This window comes from Schistocerca gregaria, chromosome 9 (genome assembly GCF_023897955.1).
Source record: "Schistocerca gregaria isolate iqSchGreg1 chromosome 9, iqSchGreg1.2, whole genome shotgun sequence".
Taxonomy (NCBI): domain Eukaryota; kingdom Metazoa; phylum Arthropoda; class Insecta; order Orthoptera; family Acrididae; genus Schistocerca; species Schistocerca gregaria.
The window spans coordinates 243,353,490-243,373,142 of NC_064928.1; the positions used below are offsets into that span (position 1 = coordinate 243,353,490).

The 19,653-nt window shown below is 39.7% G+C and overlaps 1 protein-coding gene across 1 annotated transcript in view; it reads left to right on the forward strand.

Moving 5' to 3' along the window:
- Positions 1–1,414: 1,414 nt before the first annotated feature.
- The window catches only part of LOC126291843 (uncharacterized), a 29,143-nt gene continuing 10,904 nt past the window's right edge, over positions 1,415–19,653 (forward strand). The window contains exons 1-3 of the mRNA XM_049985557.1: positions 1,415–1,464; positions 5,664–5,777; positions 18,630–18,851. Coding sequence (XP_049841514.1) covers positions 5,691–5,777; positions 18,630–18,851 — 309 coding nt within the window. The 5' untranslated portion in view covers positions 1,415–1,464; positions 5,664–5,690. The remainder of the gene's footprint in view (positions 1,465–5,663; positions 5,778–18,629; positions 18,852–19,653) is intronic.

Genomic DNA, 19,653 nt, shown 5'->3' on the forward strand with positions numbered 1-19,653 from the left:
GTTGTTTGGTAGTACATATCACTGCCTTCCATACATGTCAAGCAATAAACTGTGGTGATTAATACACTGTGTATAGTATGAACTTCAGGGAACAGTCTCAGCTGCTGCTCTTAGTGTGATTTATTGGCACGTCTGTTTACTTTCTTACGAAAGACTGTTTGATTTGTCAACATACTGGTAGATATGTCAAACATGACATTACAAAGTACTTCGAAACAAATATCAAGGAATTGATGTGTAACAATATTGGCAATATGGCATCAAATATGCAAACATTTCATCATGTAGGCCTAATAGTGGATCTGTATTGGGCAAATATAAGGAATACTTTGTGTTTTAATCACCTGCTTCATTACAAGAAACATTAAAATGTTACAGATCTGCTGTTACACAGTAAAATATTTGTCACCTATTTTAGCAGACTGTTAACATCACTTTGTAAGACTCATTCACCAGACTATTTCTAAGAACATAAATGGATGTGGCAGTAACACATTCTATAGTGTAGTGGTACAATAATCCTCAAGTTGGATAACATTTGAAAGACATGGAAAAAATGATTCACGTAGTAATTAGATCACATGAAGCAAACAATATTGCAGTCTTTTGAGCTTTCTGTGAGGTGAATGTTTATTTAATAAGTTTTCATGTCACTTATGGTACTTACATTTTTTGTTGATTGTGTTACTTTAATATGTGAGATGTAGAGGTTAGCATAGGAGGTGTCCTATATACTTTCCTAAATTACTATGCAGTTTGTCGTTCTAGATAATGTTTTGAGTTCATATTGAAACTTGTGCTCATGAAGAATCAGTGTTTTGTTATTGCTTTTTCAAGTCTTAAAATTTATGTTTCCTAAAACTGGTAAATGTTTTAAGTATTATGCTTCAAGGTAGATGTACAAAGTCTGACATCTTTATGTGTCATTTGCTAATCAGTCGATTGTTACTTGGTAGCTGTCATTGGGGGGCCACATTCTGCTGCATGCAGCAACATTTTCACATTCTTTCTGTTGTTGTTGGGTATGTGCCCCTGATCCCAGTGATTAGAGATAATTAATGTGAAGAATTTCCTTCTGGTTCTGTTCATTTTTAAATATTTGGGAGACATGTAATGCTATGCCTACTGTCTCACATTTCCAGATGAAATTTTTACCTTAATTTGTTTTGTTTACACTATATGACGGTGATATAAGTACGTCAATTAAATTATTTTTTTTACAGCTGTGTATCTTTCTGTTAAAATGAGTTGCCCTCTTTTTTTTTTTTTTTTTTTTTTTTTTTTTTTTTTTTTTTTTTTTTTTTTTTTACGCAGTAGCTCTTAACAATGAAGTTTTAGCCATGAAATCAGTTGTGATATTATAAATAAAGTGTGACTGTGTAAGACTTACATTCTGAAATAGTATCACTTACAGACCCACAACAGTCTTCTAGAGAAGCTATTGCATCTGTGACAACTGATAAGGTTAGATAATTTAGTGGTAATGTAGTGTGCATATCTTTAATGATTCACATAGTATAGATTGTGTTATGTAAAACACACACACACACACAGCGCGAGAGAGAGAGGGGGGGGGAGGGAGATACTTTGGAAAAAAAAGGTGAGGAACTACAAGGAGAGACAGGAACTGGAGGGGAAGACACAATTATGACATTAATGGAAATGAAATGTATGTTAGTGGGACATGTAGTGGGGCCAGTGGATGGTAGGTGGAACCAGTAAATTCTGTGCTGGATTGAGAGATATTTAACAGAAAGTATGCAGATGGCAGTAGTAAGTACACTGGAGCAGCATAAAATCTGTAAGCTGATTATTGTAATTCCTGGAAAAGTATAAAGTTTTTATCCAGCATAGAATGTAAAATAGATGACATAGGGTGTAATGAAAAGATGCATCTAATCTTCTAGGATGCCTTCCTTGCACACAGGTGATCAGTATGTGTTGTATGCATACAGGCCCAGAAACGCTTCAGCACTGTGTTAGAACTGATTTTCTGTGGCTCTTTGTATTAAGTTAATCGGGAGAACAGACTAGATTAGAAGCTTATTTTGTTCCAGTTGATCCATAGTGAGGTGATTGTCCAGCATGGAGAACATGTCAGAAAACAAAAATACACAAGAAACATTTAGAAAAAAATGCTAATGTGTCTTCCACAGATGCGCAGTGAAATTATCCTTGTCACTGTGGGGCAGGTTTAAAAAAATCTTAACCAAGCAGAAAAATCATTTTGCAACACCTATTTATAGTGATAACATTACTATACAGAATTTGTACAGACACCAGATTGTACTTAATACTCGCATTCTTTGATATTATTAGTAACACATATACAATTGGTTCTACTAAGAAATTTATCAGTGAAGTAGGAGCTGGCCATCAATAAATCCTTTAGGCGGCTCTTCTTAAACTGAACTTTTATTAGTAGTTAAAGTATTTTTGACTACTGTCAAATTATTGAAATTGTGTGTTACAGAGTAATGGACACTATTCTGGGCCAAAGTAAGTGACTAAATCTTTGTGAAAGTTATTTTTATTTAATAATAATAATAATAATAATAATAATAATAATAATAAAAATTTTATTGTCATTCAGCTGGTTACAGCAATAGACAAAGTCAAGAGCTTATATTTCTACATAAACTACTATATCGATGTAAATTGGTTTAAACATAAAATAGGTACACATTAGAATACAGTATTTTCATCTTTAAAAAATTCATCAATGGTGTAAAACGGATTGTTCACTAGTAGCTTGTATAATTTAGCTTTAAAAATATTTACAGGCAGTTCTTTAAAGTCAGCACTTAGTCTATTAAACATCCTTAGTCCGAGAACTAGGTAGGAGTTCTGCGATTTTGTTAATCTACGATATGGTACGTCTACAGATGTTCTTTTTCTAGTATTATGGCTATGAATATCATTTCTCAACACAAAATTAGAGACATTGTTTCTAATGTACAATAAAACATTGTAGATGAATAAGTTTATTACTGTAAGACACTGCAATTTAATAAACAGAGGTTTACAATGTTCTGTTTTATCAGAAACCGTTATTATTCTGATCACTTTCTTCTGTAAAAGTAAAATGTCATTTATATGACAGCTACTACCCCACAGTAAGATTCCATAAGAGATGATGCTTTGGAAGAAGGCAAAATATGCTGATCTCACGTAGTCATTGGGGACATGTCTTTTTAAATTTCTAATTAGATAAATGACTCTTGAAAGCTTAGCCAATATATTTTTAATGTGTGGTTCCCATGTTAATTTATTGTCAATAGTAACACCTAAAAATTTAACAGTTTCTAATTCTTGGTAATTGGGAATCTCTTTGAGGCTAAAGTAAAGTGTCTGGGTCTTGTTTTCATTTAGTAGGAAGCCGTTAGCTTTGAACCATAATGAGGACTGAGCAAGGGTATTTTCAGTCAGTGTTTTTAGTGTACCTAGATCAGAGCTTTTATGTATAAAAGTTGTGTCATCAGCATACAATATTGTGTGAGAATTTATGAATAAGGGCAGGTCATTAATCATTAGTATAAACAGTAAAGGTCCAAGCACCGACCCTTGAGGCACTCCGTACCTAACATTAACCAAATTTGATTTCTCCCTACCAATGCACACAACTTGTTGACGGTTCTCTAGAAAAGACCTGAACATATTTATACTGTTGTCATCAAAACCATAGTAAACTAGCTTTTTCAGCACAGTGTCATGGTCTACACAGTCAAAGGCTCTGCTCAGGTCACAAAATGTAGCCTGGGCATAGTCCCTAGCCTCGAACACATCTAGGACTAATTTTACGAGGGAGTTCATTGCATCCGTTGTGGATTTACCTTTTCTAAATCCAAACTGTTTATCACTAATTATATTTAGTTTACCCAAGTAGACACTAACTTGCTCATACATAATTGTTTCTAAAATTTTTGAAAAAACTGGGGTTATGGATATAGGTCTGTAACTAGCGGGACAGTTCTTTTCCCCTTTTTTATATATGGGCACAACTCTAGAAATTTTTAGTATGTCAGGGAACTTACTTTCAACTAGGCATTTGTTAACACAAAAGGTTAAAGGATAAATCACACAATCAATAACATCTTTCAACAAATTAACTGACATATCATAGTAATCAACACTAACTGAAGGTTTGAAATTTTTTACAATTTTTAGGATATTATTTGGGCTCACTTCCGTGAAAGTGAAGGTGCTCGCGGGAAGCTTTTCAAAACAGCTGTCCATAATGCTAAGTGCATTTTCAGGGGGTTTGTTTATTGAACTACTAATTTCTTCAATGGACTGGATGCAATATTTATTAAATTCTTCTGGGGTAATGGCGGTTTCCTCTTTGTATTTAGTGTGTGCAATGGAGTTTATTACACTCCACGCCTTTTTGCATTTATTGTTAGATTTTTCAATGTTTACTATGTTATGCAGTTTCTTTGCTTCATTTATTGCCTTCCTATACTTGTATTTAGCTTTAGCATAGAGTTCTTTATGCAGTTCTGATTTACTGGATTTGTACAGACTAGAATACAGCATGACAGTATTTTTCAGTTGCCCTAACTGTGGAGTATACCATTCCTTCGTTTTCCTTTTCTTGTAATTACTACTAATATTCACTGTACATTTTTTCAGAGGGGTGTTATTTTCAAATATATTTAAGAATACGGAGAAAAACTTGGTGAAAACAATATCACCTGAACAGTATTGATTCCATGAACTGAGGTGTTTATTGTAAGAGAGATATCTTTTTAATGACATTTCGTTAAGGAATAAATATATTGGGAAGCAACAATTAGTATACCTTGTTCCATAAGCAGGCCTCTGCAGGATCTTCTTGAGTTTACACAACAAATAATTCTTATTACATATTTTTGGACTAAAAACTTTAGTTTGGCTTCACAAGTTACTCCAAAATATAATCCCCTATGACACTGTGGACTGAAAGTAAGCATACTGTGGTAGTTTTTAATATTATTATTATTATTATTATTATTATTATTATTATGTCACTATGTCTGACAGAATTTGCATTACAAATAGAAATTTCTTTATACACTTCATCAGTTCTGTGGCATGCTTCTCCATACTGAATTATTATCAAGTTGTAATCCCAAGAATATGACACTGTCAGCTTTTTGTATCTTGCAGGTGTTTGTACCTTGCAAATTCTGAACTGCAAGTAATGTCTTTTTTCAAAGTTTAATGACAAAGAATCATCTAAGAACCATTTATTGATGCCCACAAAAATGTCATTAACCAATTTTTCTAAGACTATAATTGATTTGCTGTTTATTGCAATATTTGCATCACCTGCAAGGAAACTGGGCATCTGGTAATGTTACTGATACAAGATCATTTATATACACAAGGAAAAGTAAGGCCCCTAAGGTAGAATCTTTTGGGACACCACATGTAATTAGTTCCCAGTTGGATGATGCTTTATAACTTAATACACATATCTTTCCTGTTAACATCCTTTGTTTCCTTTCAGAATATACCAGCACACCATATGAAATGTCCTAAACAGACACCACTGATACAGGCATTAGCCCACACCTTCTCCAACTAATTTCTCCATTCTGCTAAGAAGAAGAGGCTTGTGCTTCAAGCCACATTTATGTTACATGAATTTGCATAAGAAAGTTAAATTTTCATCATCGCAGGGGCAGCTGACAGACGGAAATGGTGACATGATGTCCGGGGCAGCGGTTGGCAGCAAGACGAGAGGCGATCGGGCTTTGCAGCAGCAGATACAAACTGTCTGGAAGACTCTACAGGTCAGTAGGCAGTCTCACCAGAAGCTACACTCATTGCAAATCTCCCTTCTTCTTGAACTGTGTCTTTTGCACTAATTAAGACTGGTACATGTCCACAAGAACTAATATAGATACCTACCTATTTTCTGGAACATAGCATATTTGTGTGATGAAACTCCCAGTGTTGTGCAGGGGAACTCATTTATTAGTGCAGTAGTTAATCTTGGTCTGCTTTACATGATGATGATGATGATGATGTCCAATAACTAAGTTCATCAATATTTACTCTTTAGGACAACTGCTATGTTTGGAAACAAATACATGGACATAACGACATATATAGCTTATTTCCGCTCATTAATGTCTTACACCATAATTTTCTGCAGTAACTCAGAGTTTGTCACACCAAAGCGAGCAGTCAGAAATAATTTGTAACATTTGGCTATAGATATCATCTAGGCACATCTTCAAGGTCGTAGCTTTTATCTGTTTGAACGTTATACGTATATTCACTAAAGGATCATCAATAATGATCCATTGCAATCCGCAAAGAATAGTAGTCACAGCCTAATACTAGAAGAAAAAAATTACAATTATTACTCATTATCGAGCTGTCAGTGGCCCAGAAAGGAGCTCATTATGCAGTCATAAAAATCCTACAGTCATTTTCTTAGAAACAAAAAATGTCATTACAGGTAGCAAAGAAAATATTGAATCTAGCCTGAAATCAATTCATCTGTAAACCAACTTCTATTCCAAAGGCAAAAATTTAATGATAAGCATGCACATCACTGGTTACATGAGTAGTAGTAATCATGTTCAGTGTTAAATTGAAGCCTGTGAGCTATTTAGTAATCTGTAAAAGACACCCCCCTGCACATGCCTGTGTTTAATGTGTAACTGCTGGAAGTTTCTTTGTTGTGTGTTGTTAGTCGCCGTTCAGTGCAGTATTGAGTAGAACATTGTGGCACACAGTTTGCAAATTTTGAGATGACAGAGTCAGAGGAGCAATGCGAATTCATTAAATTTTGTGTGGAACTCAAGTAAACCTTACTGAGACCCACCAAATGATGTAGGAATCTTAAGGTAATGAATGCTTAAGCTGTACTGGGTATTACGAATGGTTCACATGCTTTTAAAATGATTGCACAGAAGTTAAAGATGACCCTCCACCTTTCGATGTCTACCAACGACCCTCATTTCAGGACTGTCAACGAAATTGTACGTCTCAGTCAAAGACTTAAATGTCCAAGAGATTGAAAAAGACTGTAACATTCCAGTTTCATCATGTCGTGAAATGCTGGCACAGTAACTTGGAATGCATTGCGTTGCTGCCAAGATTGTCCCACAGCTCAATACCAGAAAGACATTCTCATTGCATTGTGTGAAGAGCTTACGGATTGCGCAAATCAGAACAAGATGTTCCTTAAGAGAATCATCACTGATGATGAGTCATGAGTCAGTTATGATGTTGAGGCCGAGGTTCAATTTTCACAATGGGTCAGGAAAGGTTACCCAAGACAAAAAAGTTTGGCAGGTCAAATCAAATATCAAAGCCATGCTGATAGTTTTCTTTGACTATGAAGGATTAGTTCATCATGAATTCAAAAACAGTTACTGTGCTGCCTCATCCTCCATACCCTTCAGACCTGGCCTCTGCGGGTTTCTCTCTCTCTCTCTCTCTCTCTCTCTCTCTCTGCAGTGGAAAACCCCACTGAAAGGACTAAGATTTGCAACAGTAGACGAGATAAAAGAAAATTTGCAGACAGCATGCAGTTAGGGGTGTACTGAGACTGCTATCACAAGTGGAAATTGCGTTGGGAGTGGTGTATCATTTGTGGAGGAGAGTACTTTGAAGGAAACCATGCACGATAAGTAAAAGGTAAGCATAGAAAAATTTTGTGGACAAAGTTCCGGAATTTTTTTTTAATCAGATCTTGTATAGCCTGTAGGAAGACTCATTCCACATCGTTTCAAAAGAAATAAGGGGAGTCATCTACAGCACATGTGACCAGCTAATTGGTGAAGAAAATTGGACAGTAACCAATCCTAAATGATCTGGAGTTGCAAACAATGAAATGAATAGCTATAAATATTAATTGACATAACGCAACAAAAGTGGTGCCAAAACACGATCAACATATTAAGCAACCAATTTCTCCAATCGTAATAGACTGTGAATCGCATAACCTGAAACTTGTAGACAGGTGCCAACACGGAAATTTCATATCCCCACTAAGGCGACCTCCGCACGAGGATCTCGTGCATGTTACACAGTGATGCAGATGTTTTGACTCGACTTCGGTCGGTCGCGTGACTGGTGTCTCTTTGTTTTTGAAGCGTGCTTTTGTGTGTAGAGTTAGGTGTTCCATGTTGTCAAAGACAGTGGGAGGGATGGGGCAGTGTGAAACCCAGATGTGGCAAGTGTGCCCATCCAGAATAGCATCGAGGGCTTGTCAAGCTTAATATTTCCATCTCGCTTCAATCTACTCGTCCCTGGGTGATTAAAAAAATACTAGTAATAAAACTCTATTGCACTATCAGGTACATGCAGATCAAGTTAGGGTTACTAAATTGTTGTACTGGAGGAGGCAGTACACGTTGTTGCCAACCAGTTGCACGGCATCATACATTTCAACCGGACACCAAACCTTGGTACGAATTGGCATTTTCCACATATGCGACTCATTGCTAGAGACAAATGAAACGTTGAATGACTGAAAAATATTTGGACAGAAGTGGGATCAAATCTCGGAGCTTCAATTTTTTTAGTGTTACACTTACCCACTGAGCTACAACTGAAACTTCTGTACTGCACATGCAGATATCAATAACATACAAATTTTTAGATATATTGCTCAGTGAGACTGTCTCTTACGTGGAGAATGCTATTCGGTCATACGGTACTGACTTAAAATGGATACCCTTTACCAGAAGTGAAAAAACTTCAGGATCCCTCTCACTCGTCTTTATGTGCTGCAGACATGTACGGTGACAGGCTACCTGTTGGTTTCTTCAATCTTTAAACACATCGAACCTTTGTGGTAAAATGTTTGTAAAATTACATTTCCCCTTCAACATCATTATACATTTCAGATTTTAAGTGCTCTCCTATTCTGACTACCTCCAGAATCACACGTGAACTAAAAAACTGTCACCCTTCAATAGTGACGGCCTTGCTGCCGCCAATAGTCGTACACATGTCGCTACTATCTCCTTGACTGTACTTTAAAGAGCCAAAACATTGTGACCTCCTACTTCTGTCATATAGCAGCAGTTGTACATGGAACAGACTTAACAAGGTGGCCCCAGATATCTACCCATGTTACACAATGCCTGTAAATAACAGGATGGTGGTTTGTGCACGCAAGCTGGACCCAGATGTGTTCTGTCAGGGTCAGATTAGACAAATTTGGTGGCAGAGACATCACGGTGTGAGTTCTCTGTTTTGCTTCTCAAACTTCTGTAGCGAGTGTCTGGTCTCGTGGCACACACCATCGGCCTTCCAGAAGGTGCCATCACTGCCAGAGGAGCCGTCGAGCATGAAGGGATGTGGCTGCTCGGCAGTAATGTTCGTGCGGCCTCAGCTTCGTGGTGCCTTCGGTTACTTCGAAGTCCAGGTGAATGCTCTCCCTCCCTTCTCCTTAGCACACTGTTGTCCTGGCTGGCCTAAATTGTAACTCGGTACATATTTCGAGCAGCACTTCACCTGGACGGTGGCATATCTGGAGACATTCGTCAGCTCTGTGTAACGAGAGCTGCAATTTGTCTGACCAGATGACGAGTCTCTATCGATCCACAGTTCGGTCTCGATTGTGCGGCACCAGCTGCGGCTGTAATTAACAGTGTCGTCGGATCGAAATGGGAACGTGTAGGATTCGTCTGCCGTGGAGCCCGCGTTCGACAATTGTGCAGAATTGAATGCTCCAAATCACTCGTGTGTGCACCGGCATTGTATTCTGTTGTCAGATCGGCCGCAGATCTCCACACTGTGTGATGGGATGCGAACGTCTGACGACAACTGTTGCATACCTGGAGTTTAGTTATCCTTTGGCCACTTTCTGTAGGTACTTACAATAGTAGCAGACAAACAGCCGATTGGCTTTGTCTCCGAGATAATCATACCCGGATACTGGTCCTTAACAAACTGCCCTTTCACAAAATCGGTGATTTTCTCCATTTGTGGCCCTTATCGTCACTATAATGATTGCCCGTTAGTCTGTGCTCTTTTAATATGCTCCCTTACTGAGTCACTTGCCTGCAGTGCCACCTGGCAGCATTCAGTGAGCAGTGGTTGTAAAGCTTTAGTATAGCATTTGAGCATTTGATAATTTTTCTTCAGCTTTTCCCTGACACTGGGCAGCAGATGGTAACGTAGAGTAGATCCAGAATTTTTCAGAGACTGGTTAACATAGATGAAATACTAGCTGTAAATAATTTCTTGAAAAACACTCGATGAGTTACTTACCTGTGTTCATCATCATCATCATCATCGTCATCTTGGACAGTTTCCAGCTACTGGCTGGGTCTGTTTGGAACGTAAGCCTCTCCATCGTCTTCTGCCTTGCCCCTCTCTCGCCATCTTCACCTTGGTCCAGACTTCTCCTTTTGTATCGTACAGGCTTCTGTTTGGTTGGTTAGAACAGCTCGGTGTCGGTAGACCGTCAGTAAGAGCGTACCGCTTGTTACTGCTACTAATAAGACGCGTACACCATTCGCTTGTTGCATATTTTTAGGAGCTTCAAACAGGAGTGGCTGCTTAAAAGATTGTTGTGTACAGATGCGAGCTGAGTTGGCAACCCTTCGCTCACAGATCCAGGCTGCTTTGGCTTCCGTCACACAGCTTGAGGCTGCTGCCAAAGGGCGTCACTGTGGGGGATCGAATGCGGGGATGCAAGGGACGTTGAGCATGTCCCACGTGACCTCCGATCAGTCCACTGCCGTGACCACCCAGGTACTGCCTGCACTGAGGTTGACCCCTCACCCATGGTCAAGTGGGAGATCATTCCAAAGTCTGGCAGGCAGCGAAAAACTTTCTGAGGGGACAATTGTGGGGCCTCCCCAGTTCGTTTGACAAACAGGTTTCGAGTGTTATCTGTGGTTGACGATGTATCTGAGCCGGATGGAGTTGTTAGTTGGGAGCTCCAATGTTAGGTGCGTAATTGCACCTCTTAGGAACGTGGCTGCCAAGGAGGGGAAGGAAGCCATGACTGCCAAGGAGGGAAAGGAAGCCAGTGTGCACTTCATGTGCATTCTATGGGGGGGGGGGGGGGGGGGGTCATTCTGGATGTCGAAAGAGTGCTTCCAGATGCCATGAAGAGTACAGGGTGCAGCCACCTGCAGATGGTGGCTCATGTCAGTACCAATGACATGTGTCACTTTGGATCAGAGCAGATTCTGTCTGGTTTCGGGCGGCTAGCGGAAATGTTAAAGACTGCCAGTCTTGCTTCCGAGATTAAGGCTGAGCTCACCATCTGCAGCATCATCGATAGAACCGACTGTGGTCCTTTGGTGCAGAGCCGAGTGAAGGATCTGAAACAGAGGCTCAGGCAGTTCTGTGACTGTTTAGGCTGCAGATTCCTTGACTTGCACCATCGGGTGGAGGGTTTCCTGGTTCCACTTAATAGGTCAGGTGTCCACCACACACAGGAGGCGGCTACACGGGTAGCGGGGGCTGTGTGGAACGGACTGGGTGATTTTTTTTAGGTTAGAGGGTCTCAGGGAACCACAGAGGGGACGGGACGTCAGTTTAAAAGTGGGCAGGTTGTAGAAACAATTGGTATTGTAGTTGTAAATTGTCGTAGCTGTGTTGGAAAAGAACCAGAGCCTCAAGCCCTAATAGAAAGCACTGAATCTCAAATAGTTGTAGGTACAGAAAGCTGGCTAAAGTCGGAAATACGTTCAGCCGAATTTTTTTTCAAACAATTTAACAGTGTTCAGAAAAAATAGATTAAATACAGTTGGTGGTGGAGTATTTATTGTTGTCAGAAGTAGTTTGCCTTGTAGCAAAATTGAATTAGATACTTCGTGTGAAATCGTATGGGTAGACGTTATACTTGACAATCGAACTAAACTATTGATTGGATCGTTTTACCGACCCTTCGACTCAGAAGATATAGTTGTTGAACAGTTCAAAGAAAACTTGAGTCTCATTTCAAATAAGTAATGACTTTAATCTACCCTCAATATGCTGGAAAAATTATACATTTAAAGCCGACAGCAGGCATAAAACGTCGTTCAAAAATTGTACTGAATGCTTCCTCAGAAAATTGTTTTGAACAATTAGTTCATGAGCCCACTCGAAGCATAAATGGTTGTGAAAGCATACTTGACCTTTTAGCAACAAATAATCCTGGACAAATAGTGTGTATTGTGAGGAAAATGGGGATTAGTGATCACAAGACAGTTGCTGCTAGGCTGAATACCATAACACCATCAAAAAGAAACGCAAAGTATATCTATTGAGAAAAGCTGATAAAAATGCTTGTAACGCCTTTTTAAGAGACAGTCTTCACTCCTTCCGATCTGATCAGGTAAGTGTAGAAAAGTTGTGGAACGTTTTCAAAGAGATAGTATCAACAGCAGTTGAGAGATATACACCACTTAAATTAATAAGTGGTGAGTACTGATCCCCCATGGTGCACAAAATGGATCAGGATTGGCAAAGTTTTACAGAAGTTTGAAATATGGCGCGTACTTCAATGCAAGATGCTTTTAATAATTTCCACAACGAGATTCTGTCTCGAAATCTGGCAGGAAACCGAAAGAGATTCTGGTCATACATAAAGCACACCAGTGGTAAGGCACAATCAATATCTTCATTGTGTGATAATAACTGAGAAGTTACTAATGACAATGCCACTAAAGCAGAGTTATTAAACACGGTTTTCCGAAACTCCTTCACCAAAGAAGACGAAGCAAATATTCCTGAATTCCAATCAAGAACAACTACCAAGATGAGAAACATAGAAGTAGATATCCTCGGTGGAACGATGCAGCTTAAATCACTTAATAAAGGCAAAGCCTTCAGTCGAGATTGTATACTAGTCAGGTTCCTCTCAGAGTATGCTGATGAAAAAGCTCCATATTTAGCCACTCGCTCACAGAAAGATCCATACCTAAAGACTGGAAAATTGCTCACACCAAAACCCAAAAAGGGAAGAAGGAGTAATCTGCTGAATTACAGGCCTATATCACTAACGTCTATTTGCAGTAGGGTTTTGAAACATATACTGTTTTCGAACATTATAAAGTACCTTGAAGAAAACGATTTATTGACACATAGCACGGTTTCAGAAAATATCATTCTTGTGAAACACAACTAGTTCTTTATACTCATGACGTAATAAGTGCTGTCGACAGGGGATGTCAAATTGATTCCATATTTTTAGATTTCCAGAAGGCTTTTGACACCATTCCTCTCAAGCGTCTTATAATCAGACTGCGTGCCTATGGAGTAATGCCTCAGTTGTGCGACTGGATTCGTGATTTCATGTCAGAAAGATCACAGTTCATGGTAATAGACGGAAAGTCATCGAGTAAAACAGAAGTAATATCTGGTGTTCCCCAAGGAAGTGTTATAGGCCCTCTATTGTTCCTGATCTATATTAATGACATAGGAGGCAATCTGAGTAGCTGTCTTAAATTTTTTGCTGATGATGCTGTCATTTACCGTCTCGTAAAGTCATCAGATGATCAAAACGATTTAGATAAGATATCTGTATGGTGCGATAAGAGGCAATTGACCCTGAATAAGGAAAAGTGTGAAGTTATTCACATGAGTTCTAAAAGAAATCAGCTAAATTTCGATTACGCAATAAGTCACACAAATCGGAAGGCTGTAAATTCAACTAAATACTCAGGGATTACAATTACAAATCACCTGAATTGGAACAATCACATAGATAGTATTGTGGGTAGAGCAAACCAAAGACTGCGATACATTGGCAGAACACTTAGAAGGTGCAACAGGTCTACTAAAGTGACTGCTTACACCACACTTGTGCACCCTGTTCTGGAGTATTGCTGTGCGGTGTGGGATCCGCATCAGGTGGGACTGACGGATGACATTGGAAAAGTAGAAAGAAGGGCAGCTCGTGTTGTATTATCGTGAAACAGGGGAGATAGTGCCACAGACATGATACGTGAATTGGAGTGGCAATCATTAAAACAAAGGCGTTTTTCATTGCAACAGGATCTTCTCATGAAATTTCAATCACCAGTTTTCCTCTCCTATTGTGAAAACATTGTTGGCACCCACCCACATAAGGAGAAATTATCATCATGATAAAATCAGAGAAATCGGGGGCCGCACAGAAAAAATTAACTGCTCGTTTTTGCCGCATGCTGTTCAAGAGTGGAACGGTAGAGAGACAGCTTGAAGGTGGTTTATTGAATCCTCTGCCAGGCACTTTATTGTGAGTAGCAGAGTAATCACGTAGGTGTAGATGTTCTTCTGCTGTCTTGCCACTCTCTCTTTGTCTTCACGTCGGTCCAGTCTTCTCTTTTCTTCTGGATGCATTCCTCCACTCCTTTCAGTCCTCTGTCTCTTGGTCTTCCTCTTGGTCTCTTTCCTTCCAGTTTCACCTCGTATATCCTCCCGGATATCCTCTTCTCCTCCATTCACTTAACGTGCTCGTACCATCTCAGCCTTGATTTCTCTATCTCCTCCTGTAATGGTTCCACCTTCATTAACTCTCTGATCCTCTCATTTCTTAACCTGTATACCTTTGTCACTCCAGTACCTTTCCTCAAGAATTTCATCTCACTAGCTTGTATTCTGCTTTTCTCTCTTTCTTTCATAACCCAGGTTTTGGATGCATATGTCAGGATTGGGACATAGTATGACTGGTATATAACCTTTTTACTGATTTGTAGTACATCCGTGCTCCATATCAGGCCTCTGAGACTCTTACAAAATGCTTCTGCTTTTATCCCCCCACTTGTGTATTTCTCTGTAGTTTTGTACACCTTCCTGTATCAGGCTTCCTAGGTACTTGAAACTCTCCACTCTCCTCAATCGCTCCCCACCAATTGTTATTCCAATTGTTCCTCTCTCCTTCATTTTTGTTGTGGTAATCATCTCACTCTCACTTATACTACATTTCGTCCCATTCTTGTACTGTTTGTTGCCATACGTCCAACTGCTCTAGTACTTCCTCCTCTTTATTCCCCCAAATCATCAGATCATCTGCAAACACCATAGATTTCATCTTTCCTTCACCAATTACTAGTGCTATTATATTCATTATAGCATCCATCACTACAATGAAGTGTAATGGTGAAAGTGCACTTGCCTGCCCCAAGCCATTCTTCTGTTCAATCCAAGCTGATCTCTCTCCTCCCACTTTCACACAGCTCGTACTTCCACGGTAAATTTCCCTTATTATTTGTTTTGCTACTCATCTGTTTCCAGGGCTTTCCACACTTTGCTTCTATGTACACTATCATATGCTTTTTCAATGTCCAGGAAAGTCATAAGTAGATATATTCCATATTCATAATGCTGTTCCCTCAGTTGTCTTCCAGCAGAAATTAGATCCACAAGCGACCTTCCTGTTCTGAAGCCATGCTGCTCTTCTCTCATCCCTCCTTCTAATTTTGCCTGAATTCGTGCTTCCAAAAATTTCTCAAAAATCTTTGCGCAGTGACTCATAAGTGTTATCCCCCGATAGTTCTTGCACACTTTTCTATTTCCCTTCTTAAAGATTGGGACAATTATTCCCTTCTTCCAGTCTTCTGGGATCATCTTCTGTCTCCACACAATATTCATTACTCGATATAGCCATTGTATCCCCACATCTCCAGGTGCTCTCATCATCTCTACACTTAGCTCCTCCGGACCTCGTGACTTCCCTCCATTCATCTTACCCAATGCCTCTTCCCCTGCTCCCAGTGTAAGGTCTTTTTCTATTTGCTGTTCCTCGCCTTTTTCCTCCTCAACTTGTTCCTCCTCATCCAGGTCTCCATTCAGGTTCAGAAGATCTTCAAAATACTCCTTCCACATATTCTTGAGTTCCTACTTATTCTCTACATCTTGACCACTTTTGATCACCGTTTGGGCGTAATCTGCCGTACTGTTCTTCCTCTTACTTTTTATCATCCCTTTTTGGAACCTTTACTATCCTCCTCCATCATTCTGGTCCACTATTCCATCCACTTCCTTCTCTCCTCTGCCACCACTCTTTTTTCTTCTTTCTTTCTTGCTTGATACTCTTCTGTTGTCTCTACCGTTCTCTTCTGGAATCACACCTTAGAGGCTCTATTCTTCTTCTGTACTATATCCTTTGTTTTATTATTGCACCAGATATTGCTTCCACCGCACTTACTAATGTTCCCTTGAATCTACCCCATTCCTCTTCTGCCGTTTTTGGTTCTTCCTTTGGGATGCTTTCCTTTACTACTTGTAGGTACTGTAGTCTGCTTTCTTCCTCCTTCAACTTCCCTACCCTTGTACATCTTTCCTGGTTTTCTGTCCCTTTATTATCCTTAGTCTCTCTCAGGTTTATTACCGGCAAATAGTGGTCGCTATCCAAGGCCTCTGATGGTATTACTGTAATGTCGGAGATGTTCCTATTCATCTCACTATTGTACAGGAAGTAGTCAACTATTGACTTTCTCTTTAAGTCTTAACTGTACCAGTTAATCTTTTAGCTCTCTCGTTTCCTGAACCAAGAGTTCCCGACAAGCCATTCCTTTGACAGAACTCCAATAGTCTTTCACCTTTCGCATTTCGGCAGCCCCAACCCTCTGGTCCAAGCACACTTTCGCAGCCTTGTCTTTCTCTCCCAACATGCACATTTAAACCCCCCATTATTATCGCGTTTTTCCTTCCCAGTTGCTTCTCCATTTCCTCTTCAAAATCTTGCTTCTCCTCAGAAGTGCAGCCCACCTACAGCGCATATGCTTGTTTTGCCTCTATGGTCGTCCCCTTGAGTGATATTTTATCTTGATCATCCTATCACTTATTCTCTTCACTTTGTCTTCATTACAATTCGCAGTCCATTTGTCCTACCATCCTCATTTCCACTCCACTATAGTCGGTAGCCTTTCCTCAGTTCTGTTCTTCCTTTTCATTTCCATCTCATTTCAGCTAACCCCAATAGGTCTTAACTTACTTCTTTCCATCATGTCTACCATCTCCTCCACCTTTCCAGTCAATGTTTGTATATTTAATGTTCCAAATCTTAGTCCTTGTTTATAGCCAGTTTGTCATCAAGGCCTATTCTGTTTTTGAAAGTAGAAATCTTAATCCACTACTGGCTTGCTTGGCCTGTCGTAGCTTCAACAGAGCCGCATTAGAGGTCACTTTTCAGGGTTCCTGCAGAACCTTCACAGCTACCATAGTGGTCCCGGGATACACACAGTCCCCACTGTACCTAACTCCTACTGGCAATCCCCTGCTTCATGCCGTTGCCCATTTCCCACGACTTGGACAAGGGGTTGGGACTTGTCGGAGACTTAACTGTTTTCTAATTAATAAAAATCATGCAGTAAGTAGAAGGTGGTCCAGTTCACCAATATCATACCCTCAATTAAACAGCATGATACGTGAAGATCCTTAAGATTTTGTTGGTAATATTGACTCTGTCAGAAAATAAAGTAATTATCATATGTGCAAGTAGCACAGGCCAGAACACCGTGTGTTGGTATCAGTTAGACTCCTGACAATACCGTATCAAAAATTCGCATCAACTGAACAGTTGCCTGTCTTTGAGTAGTACTTTTGTCACACTCCAACCTTGTTTTGTGGTGCTGTGTACAGTCCAAGTTGAAGCAGAATTATATCAGTCATTCAAAAATTATTTGAACAGGCTTGTTCCACACAATATATGCAAACATTTTAGACACAAACATATTGTATTATAACAACACACATCTCCTTCTACCTCTTAATAATCCAGATTCATGTGTAAATATAAGTAAGCAGATAAGATAATTTTAGCGTAATTTAGTTTTAAATTTTTATAGAAACTATGAAATTTTTAAACTATAACAACTTGCAAATTATTGTGTATTAAGTAAAATTAAACCTGTTTCTGTGACCAGGAAACTTTGTACCTAAAAGCAGCATAGATCATTGATATAGCAAAACGTTTGTAGAGCTGTCAAAATTTTTGACGCACATGATGCTGTTAAAATTTTAAATTACTGTCGCTTCAGTAACTTAAAAATTCACCAGCAGTTATTAGCAAAACACAGTGAGTTTTCTGAATAATAAAGGTTTGGGAAACATGATCTGTGCATTAATTTTGGAATTTACTAAGTAATTGCAGTTTAAAACAAAATAACAAAACCAAAACAGTTAGCACTTGTTTTCTCTCGGAGTTGTAACAGAGCAAGTGAAGATCCTACAGCTAGTAAGATTTCAAGCTTATTCCTCAGTATCGTAGAATCTGTGCAGTATCAAACACGTCTGTCGATGTGATTTTGTTATGTCGATAGCCGTCTTTAATCCCCCTCCCCTGGTGTCTCTCACACACTAATTATTCATCAGGTTAACCTTCCATTCGGAAAGTGGATGCACTCAGAGACTGTATGTGACATAAATTATAGAGTGCAGCAATCAGTCATCCTTTTTAGATTTTATTATGCAAATCCAGATTTCAGGTAGTAGTTAGCCATTCTCAATGTGCTATTTTTTATTCTCAATGCTGTTGTTTGGGTGTCAGTCACAGTTCTTTGACGGAACTGTGACTGACACCCGAACAACAGCATTGAGAATAAAAAATAGCACATTGAGAACAGCTAGCTGCTAACCGAAATCTGGATTTGCATAATAAAATCTAAAAAGGACGACTGATTGGTGCACTCTATAACACTAATTATTATTATTTTTATTGAGTAGTGTGTGATCCGAATTCTATTTCACAGGATACGAGGAGTAACTTGTTCATCTGCGATACTCTCATTCGCCAAATAGTGAAGCCGGCACCTGCCGTCGGTGCCACGGCGTCACGACAGATGCCCGAGACGTCTGTGCAGACGGACGTCCAGCCCGTGACGAGTGTGGGTACCCAGTGTGTGCGTGGCACTGTGGAGAACGAGTGCTGCCAGACGGCCCCTGAACTCTGTACCCGGGGCGTGCAGGCCAAGGTGAGGACCCCGATGTCTGGTTTTCGGTACACTTCGTTGTTCTCATCAGTCGCATAGGATAAGACGTGCACATCTTCAGGAGGCATACTTCCAAATAGTTCTGACAAACTTAGCTAGATTTTAGAATTGTCTGTCCCTCTGTCACCGGGGAAAGGAAGACAGATCAGGGAAAATCGAAAAGGAGTGAGGAGTCGTTTGGATCCCAGTTTGAGGGGGAACCACTTGTTGTTAGGATGAGGGGAGACGTAGATGCCCCCACATCGTCAGGAAGATTGGGAAGTCAGGTTTGAGCACTTTGCAACTAAAGTGAGTGAAAAAAAAGGGATTGAGAAGTGGAATAAGTAGTGCAAATAAGAATTAGAAGGAAAGCAGATAAGGAGATGGGAAAACTGAAAAGAGGGAAAATATTAAGATACATATCTAATAAGATGTTGTAAATCATGGAATAAATAGTGAAATTTTACCAATTGAGGGTGATGGAGGGGGCATTTGTTAATGGAGGCTTAAGCCAGGAGTGTGAGAGAAGACGTTGATTTGTTCCAGAGAAAATAGTATTGGGTGTGAGGATCCAAACGTGCTATATGGCAGGGCAGTAGCAGGTGCTCCCATTCTTTTTAAGTGAATTCAGCTACCAATTGCAGTTTCGTTTGCAACAACAAGAAATGAGGCTCAAGGTCAGAGAGAGGGTGAGAGGAAATGGACATAGAGAGCGGGAGGATGGGATGGGCAGAGAGAACGAGGAGGAGGAGGTGATGCATGGGGGGGGGGGGGGGGGGCTGAGTTGGAAGGAGTTGGGCGGAAA